The sequence below is a fragment of the Simochromis diagramma genome, unplaced genomic scaffold (genome assembly GCF_900408965.1).
Source record: "Simochromis diagramma unplaced genomic scaffold, fSimDia1.1 OVJJ01000463.1, whole genome shotgun sequence".
NCBI classification, from domain to species: domain Eukaryota; kingdom Metazoa; phylum Chordata; class Actinopteri; order Cichliformes; family Cichlidae; genus Simochromis; species Simochromis diagramma.
Genome location: NW_024386941.1, coordinates 974892 through 982888, shown reverse-complemented (window position 1 = coordinate 982888; position 7997 = coordinate 974892). Strand labels below are relative to the sequence as shown.

The window sequence follows — 7997 nt, the reverse complement described above, 5'->3', positions numbered from 1 at the left end:
GAGGTGGCAATTCGGGCATTTGATTCACGTCACAGCAGCTCATGAGTGAATGAACATGGATAAAAGTACATTTTTCCAAACACTTAGATTTGTTTTAATTTACTTGAGTAGTTAGAGGTTGCCCCCTCCGCATGCAGTCAAGGTCTATAGTCTTACTAATGACCTAATTTATTCAGATGTGTTGCAGCAGGGACACATTTAAGTTTCAGGACACTGGCCCTCAAGAGCTGGAGTTCGATACCCTGCATCAAGGCATGTAGACGAGGTTATAGTGACCTGCTGAAGTTCAAGCATGAGAATATGGAACAAAAGATATTCAAGAGACTTTGAATGTTGTGTGGTTGTTGGTGTCGGGCATTTAAACACCACAGCCTGAGTACTGTCGCTTATCATGTCCAAACTGGTTTCTTTATGACAAGTTCCCTGCACTCTTACGCAAGGTTAACATAAAAAATACTCTGGTATGTGATGCACAAAGATAATGAAAGTAGAGTCTTTTTTTCTTTACACAGTTGCATATTTTATTACGAAACATCAGTACAGGTAAACAGGTTGTCAAAAATACACAGTATCTGGGCATTCTGCCCTACACTTTAAAACATATCTTACAAATCTCTAAAGCGTAGAGAAAAAAAAGTAAATAAAACAACTGCCATGACGGTATTTTAATATACCATTAGTAATATGTCAGTGTGATACGATAATAAATTACTCACTGTTGACAAAACGAGTCATTCATAAATATTTTGGAGTTGCAAGCCAGCTACTCAGAAAGGACGTATGCATAGAAAGCAACTTCAATACATAACCTGGATATAAAAATACAAAAACCAGCACTGCGGGTGCTTCCTCAAACATTTCATCCCGTCGGGTATTTTAGCAAAGTTGGTATAAATTCCTACATGTTCCTACAGTAACATCTAACAGAACTGAAAATGAACTTGTTCCCTGCAATGTCACCTTTTCTAAAATAAATACTGTTAGTTGAACAAACTTATAAATCGATATTATGACAAAACTGCCACAAAAGAAACCACTGAGAAAGTGAAGCCTGCTAAACCTGGCAGAAACTGACCTACTGATTCATGAACTGCTCACAGCGTGGAAGTCAGCACCATCTGGACTCAATCACCTGATCAATAATACATCTGGACAACAAAGTGCTGTTGCATAACGGCTGCAGATACCCGAGGTGACGTGACCAGTGGCTTTGGACTGTCACGCTTGAGTGGGTGAGGATGCTTTGTATATCATCACAGTACTGTAAAGGCTCTAAAACATCTTTTTAAAGGAAAAAAACTAAAATACAACAGTGCACAGAGCGGTTCACAACCACCATCTGTCGCATCATTTCCTGAGCCACAGCTGCACTCAGGAAACTCTTCAGACGAGACTAATTCTGCTTTCACGCTTTTCAGTCTCTGCGTGAAACGCCAAAATCCACCAAACGCGGTAACTATTTTGTTAATGAACTAAATGCTGTTTCTGTGAACATCTTTTGGCCAATCCACCCGATCAATACTTTTGATGATAATCTTTGATTCCTGCCCATTTCTACTGTTTGAAATCCTGACATTAATAAAAAAAAAAAAAAAAGAGGTTAAGTGATTTCTCTACTGAAGATTTGACCTATAACATTAGTGTTTCAGCCATCCTCTCCATCCAATATCAGTCAAATCAAATCTCAGAGCTCACACTTTACATTTGTGGTAACAAGGAGTCGTCTCATGTGCTGCTCTGACAGTCAAATCGCTGCATGGATGAACACCAGTGCATGACTGAAAGCTGCCTTTTCTTACATCCACACTAACACTTTAAATGAAAATGATCTCCATTCTGATTGTTTTAGCAGTTTTTATAAATCTCTCCAAACCAGTGGTTCTCAAACTTTTTATGGCATGCCCCACTTCAGAAGCCAAAAAAAAAAAGAAACACACCCCAATCCCCAACAAATAACAAAGGGGGGGAGAAAAAAAAAAGTTGGATTTTACTTATACAAGGTGCATATCATCAGTGCAACAGCATCAAACGTATTCCTCCACCCAACAAAGGGGAAAAAAAACATCAGTTTCATTAGAATTTTTCACCCTGTTGTCAATGCCACGCAGTTTGAGAACCACTCGTCTAAACTAGCATGCTGACTGCTCAGGTAAACTGAGCGAGCCTGCGTCGGTGTAAAGAGAAAGAAGGCACACCGAGGACTAATGCAAATCTTAAAATGGTCCTTTAAAAGGAAAAAGATCTCCGTGCAGACACGCGTTTCTGACACATTAGAAAACAAGCATGTCTGCCTGCTCCATCACCGCCGACCATTAAAAAAAAAAAAAATCCAAGCTCAGACTGCATTTTTAAAAACTCTCAGTGTTAGGCGTCTTCTATAGCGGTGAGATTGTTAGGTCCAAACACAGTTAAGGTTACAGTTTAAAACTAAATTGTATTAATGTGGATGTACCCAGAACTTTACTGAAAACACAGTAGCTCACACATGCACTGCAGGCCTGAATGTCCTCAACATTAACTGGCAGAGCTGTGCTGAGACAGTGCACAGACCTTCACCTGTCCCCGCGGTTAAAGGCTGTGTAATGATCGACAGAGGACAGAGCAGACGGCAAGTGAAGGGTGTTCATGCACGCAAGCCGTTTTTATAAACTCTACCAGAGTTTATGATAAAGATGCTCGAGCTAATTCCTTCCCCTCACATGAATTTGATAAGAGACTGAAGCAGATGCTGGTGGGGAGTGAAGATGGGTACATCAGACTTGGATTGAGGGGGAGGGTTTATGCTTCTGCCCCCTCGGGATCATCATTAGACTGCGAAGTAATGTACAAACCATTAATTTGTACTTAAAATGGATTAAATCCATAATTGTTATTTTTCCTCAGTGTTGTACAGACACCTTAAAGTCCAGTGAGGTGATTTCTTTCCTCCTCTTTTTTAACATTAGTCCAGCGACTTATTTGTCCTGTTTGCACATTTTTAAAAAAAGCCTGTGCACACAGGATTTTAATTAAAGAAAGAAAGAACCTTTAAAGGACTTTAGGAGCGCTGTAGTTTTGTGTAAAGGATAGCTGAATTTAAAAATTCATACACAAAAATAACAACATCAAAATTCTTAAATGAGGGCCACAACATTTCACAAAATGTTTTTTTTAAACAAGTAGTCGCTCCACAGTTAACCCAAAGATACTGTTTTAAAGGCGGTCGACAGCTCTTAGGGGGCTTACAACAGTCACTATACATAATAAGTGTTGCCTTGTATTCATCATGCCAACTGGCCAATCAGAGCAGGCTGGGCATTTTGGGAGGTGGGTGTTATAGAGTGTGGTGAGAAAGGGGAGTGGGGGGAGAAAGGTGGCAGGTACATAAACAGGTCATCCCCAGCTGTGTGTCCACCTTCAGTGCTTCTGTGCCCAATCACTCCCATGTCTATGTCCACCAGGGATGTGTCTATATCCTGGAACAAGTCCTCCACAGTGAAATCCCCAAGGTAGCTGGACCTCATTACCTCCATGCTGCCGTCTTCCTGCTGCTCCCTGCAGTCACCGGGATCTCTGAGTCCGTGATTTACCAAGGCCACGCTTCCCTCATAGGGCTTGGACATGTTCTCCAAGGGCCTGAGGGGTATCCGTGGAGCTGGCTGAGGATTCCCGTCTATAGTAGAGTCCAGTGCGGCAAGAATAGAGGAAATGACAGCTGAAAGAGATGAATCAGTATCAGTGGACATCGATCCCCAGTCCTCATCATCCTCTATACTGATATGGAAATTTGATTCACTCGAGTAGTTTGTCTTTTCAGTAGAATTTGGTGAGTAATTTAAGGAAACCATGGGGCAGGTGGCCAGAGCTGAGCAGCTGTCAACCGTTACAGCAGAATGACGTTTTGCTGCAGCGGCAATACTTGCTGTCAGTGCAGATGAAGCAATACCTGGAGGTTGTGACACCTCCATGTTGACTGATGGCACCATAGACATCTGCAGGCTGATCTGCCGCAGGGTGTTGGCTATCAGGACGGACCGTCGCAGGCTGGGCTCACGTAGCTGCTGGGAGAACTGATACTTGTTGAGGGAAACTGTGAGCAGAAACTGCTGCTGGCTCTCCCAGGTGGGAGCTCTATAGTCTGAAGCCTCCTCCTCTATTGATAGTTTGCGCTTCTGCCCCTTCGGCATCATCATCGTCATCAAGCTGCAAAATAAGGCACAAATGTTACTGGGTTGTAATAAATATATCACAGGTCATATTTTGTAGTTTTTACATTTAGAATCACTTGAATTCAAAAACTGAAGCTGCAAAAGAATAATATCAAAATGCTGCAACCACCAACAAAGTAATCGACCAGCATTCATCAATAAAAAAAGAACTACAGGATTTTGTTTTAGTTTGGGGGCTGTGGTAAGCATTTATTTATTATAATGTATTTTAAATTAAAAAAGGTACAATTGAGGACCAGATATATGGTCTAAGACAGTAAATATTTAGAGAAATTAGTAGGATTTTTGTGAAGATTGAATTTCACTAACAGAGACTATTTAGACCAGGGATGCCAAGTTCATTATGGTTGTGAGCCACGTTGATCTTAACTCATTCACTGCCAGCCATTGGCAGTGAATGAGTTAAACCCATTGACTCATTCACTGCAATTGACGGCTATAGACGTCAATGGCAGTGAATGAGTTAAATGGGCCGAGCCAGCAAAACTCTTCCTTCTGTAGAAGTGAAGATATTTAACTAGACGTTTACTGTAAGAAAAAGTGACATTTCAACCAGCACGCCTCCCCTCAGCTTTTCTACATGACAAAGAAATGCTGCTGTAGCAAATCTGTCAACACGAATAAATAAATGTGTCAAATTACAGAACATTTTCCAGTAGCTCACTGCTCATTCACATTTATTCACAGACTATTTCTATTTTCTCTCCCCATGAACCCACTGAGAAAAACAACTAATAATAATTTCAAAAGTAGACGGTGGGGGGGAAAAAAAATCATTTTTTTAGTAATACTACACCATATACCAAAATAAATTTACACAATCTATCCCCACCCTCACATTTTCCAAAACCGGACATAGGCCAGATTGGAGTCTTGGCCAGGTCGATTCTGGCCCTCGGGCCTTATGTTTGAAAACAAAAAACAAACAAACTCAAACCACAAGCCTGCGAAAGATCTGCTTAAATTCACCCCACTTTTAAAAAATGTGCCAGACAACAAAAGGTGTCATTTCTTGTTTACCGCAAAAATGATATTACAAACCAGATGATGCCCGAACGATGTTAAGATGCAAAACAGAGTGCAGTATCTCAGCCTCTCACCTTTATATTTACATATGGACATACAGGGTTTCTGTAACTAGCAGGGTTCAACATAACCACTGTCCCCGTCTTGATGTCCCCAGTAAAAAGTGTGTTGGCTGTTCACATCACGTCGGAAGCAAACCGACTAAATTAACCATATCCTTTATCAAAATATCTGCTGAGATAGTTTACTGTGCAAATCAAGAAGAAGCAAAAATTAAAGTTATCTGTATGCAGATAAACTCTTTAGTTTATAATATAGTTATTATAAGATCATAAAATAAATCCTATAAATGTGACTGATTTTTCTGTACCCTTTGCTGAAGGATAACGGCACAGGGGCAAGCCTAAAGAAAGCACTTACTCCAGTAAATGTATTTTAAAGCTTTAACTACTAATTAATTACAAAGTTCGATCTCAATACAAAAAATTGCAAGTAATTTATATTTAATTACTACAGTTAAATTACTAGTACATAAAATACATTTCGATTGTCAGGTATAACAATACAGGAGTCTAAAAATTCTGACTGGCTTCCTTTTTTAAGCTTTTTGTTTACCCCACAACTGATTTTACAAACCAGGTGATGCCTGTTAAGATGCAAAAAGTGGGGCAATTTTCGAAGAATCTCAGCCTTTCGCCTTTACATTTGACTACTGTAAAAAATTCTAGGCCAGTGGAGAAAACTGCTGCATTAAACTAGACTATTCATTTTTATAATCCAAACAACTTATCTAGGTGTAAAACAGCTTTTCAAACCATGTCTCAGTCTTGTGTGGGAATCGCGACACCACCAAATAGCATTTTTAATAAAAGACTGCAAATTAATGAGACGATCCGTAACACTACACCCCTGGATAAAGTTTGGAAACACATGGATTTTTAAAATAACAGTTAAAACAATCTCAGGACCTGCCCTTGTAGAGCTCAGACTAAAATGGTGAGCCTGTAAATGAGCATAACAATGTGGGTACTTTAAATGGAGAGTGGGGGTTGTAACTCTGGTTTCACCGCGTAGGAGGGAAACAGTCTCGCCCGAGGCCATCGGGTAAAAATACAAATTAATTCGACTTACAGCCGAAATAATCGACTGAACGGAGTTAAAACCGATCTTAATTAGCCCACCAAACAATAAGTTCGCGATCAAACACATGTGGAAAGTAAGAGTTGTTTTAAGCAAACCAACCTGTTGAATCACTTCCCGTCTCTCCGCCGTGAGTTTAGTCGTCAATGCTTTTGCTGCCTTCGCTTCGACCTGAACTGGCAAATTTACCCTTAAGTTTTACTCGGTTCATTCATAAATAAGTTAACGATTAAACATCGATTTAAAACTCTTGTTCTAATTTAAAAATCCCCAAACGCTCTTACGTCGTTAGCTTCAAGTCTGCCTTCGCCTTCTCCCGCCCGTGATTTGAGTTTCATACCAAGAGGTTCAGAGTTGGGGGTTGGCTATAGGAAGGCATTGTGGGTAATGGAGTTTTTATACGTTACATTCCACCAGAGTAGTTTCCATGTACGAAACGCATTAAATACACGCTAAACGAGCTGTACGGCTAATATATTCTAAAGTTTACATTTATTAAACTTGGAAATAGTGTAAATTAACCCCTGCTGCAATTACCAGTTTGTTTAAATTCTTATTATATAATATCCTTTGCACTAATTCCTAAATGATTACATCACCAAGTGAAGTTGGATTCCAGTCCTTATACTGGCTTTAGTACAGACTCTTTTATTAAAAGAAGAAGAAAACTGGAATAAAACTTGCTGAATAAACTTAAAATTCAGTACTAATTCATCTGTGTTTTAAGTTAAATGCTAGACTTTTAAGATTGAAATGATTCCAGTAGATTTGATTTTATATCCAATTCAGAATTTTAAAATGTATACACATAAATGTCTACACATTTCTGAGCATGGCACTGAAAAATCAAAACAAGAAAGAATAAATGAAAAGGAAAATACGTATGGATCCCACATGTACCTGTCATACACAGCAAAGGTCATTTTAAGCCCAGTAAAATTAATTAGTTTGAATCAGTCTTCTTCAAAGCAGATGAGAGTTATTTACCTGAAAGCGACCGTCAGTGAAGGCCCCACTCTACTGCCCCAGATCACGAGCGTTTATGTTTTTATGGTTTCGATTTTAATTGTAACACCCGAGTTTCAGTCACATGAAGAACCAGATAGTCAACTTTAAAAGGACAGCTGTAGCTGCTCCTCTGCTTCTGCACTGAGAAGCATGACGTGCTCGAAATATAAAGTAAGTTCCGGTTGTGGCTTTCAAAATAAAACTAAAGTCCTCCCCCCTGTCAAGCCTAATCATAACTCTACACACTGAAAATATGCAGTTCTGTTATTTGTTCTCCCTAGTCTCGGGTAAAGTTTGGGGATTTAAAAAAAATCTATGTATGTATTTGAGTCTCTCCAAAATAAAGGGTCAGGGTGGGGGAGTGGCTGGGGTCATCGTCAAAGATTACTTAAGACCTCATAGTGTTAAAAAAAAAAAAAATCAATGGATAGTATATATCAAGTTTCAAAGTGATCACTTACAGTTTTCAGTTAATAAGAAATTAAATTATATTAAAGTCCTGCTAGAAATGTCTTCCCACTTGGCAGCCATCCTTGAATCCTTGCAGGCAGTTACTTTTTAAGTATTGTTTGTAATTCACAGGTTATAATCCAGGAGTATTAAAGTGGGATTCTT

At 39.4% G+C, this 7997-nt stretch overlaps 1 protein-coding gene across 6 annotated transcripts; it reads right to left on the bottom strand.

Moving 5' to 3' along the window:
* Nucleotides 1-502: 502 nt before the first annotated feature.
* On the bottom strand, nucleotides 503-7551 carry sertad3 (SERTA domain containing 3). Of its 6 annotated transcripts, none has more exons than XM_040037861.1 (3): nucleotides 6477-7077; nucleotides 3507-4182; nucleotides 503-2811 (listed from the first exon to the last, which is right to left on the bottom strand). In XM_040037861.1, exons 2-3 carry the CDS (start codon nucleotides 4176-4178, stop codon nucleotides 2779-2781), a joined length of 705 nt encoding a protein of 234 aa, XP_039893795.1. In that variant the 5' UTR covers nucleotides 4179-4182; nucleotides 6477-7077; the 3' UTR covers nucleotides 503-2778. The 6 variants fall into 6 exon arrangements, with proteins under 6 accessions (XP_039893795.1, XP_039893792.1, XP_039893793.1 ...); XM_040037858.1 differs by having other exon boundaries at nucleotides 503-4182; nucleotides 6477-6550; nucleotides 6659-7072; XM_040037859.1 differs by having other exon boundaries at nucleotides 503-4182; nucleotides 6477-6545; nucleotides 6659-7072.
* Between the last annotated feature and the right edge of the window lie 446 nt (nucleotides 7552-7997).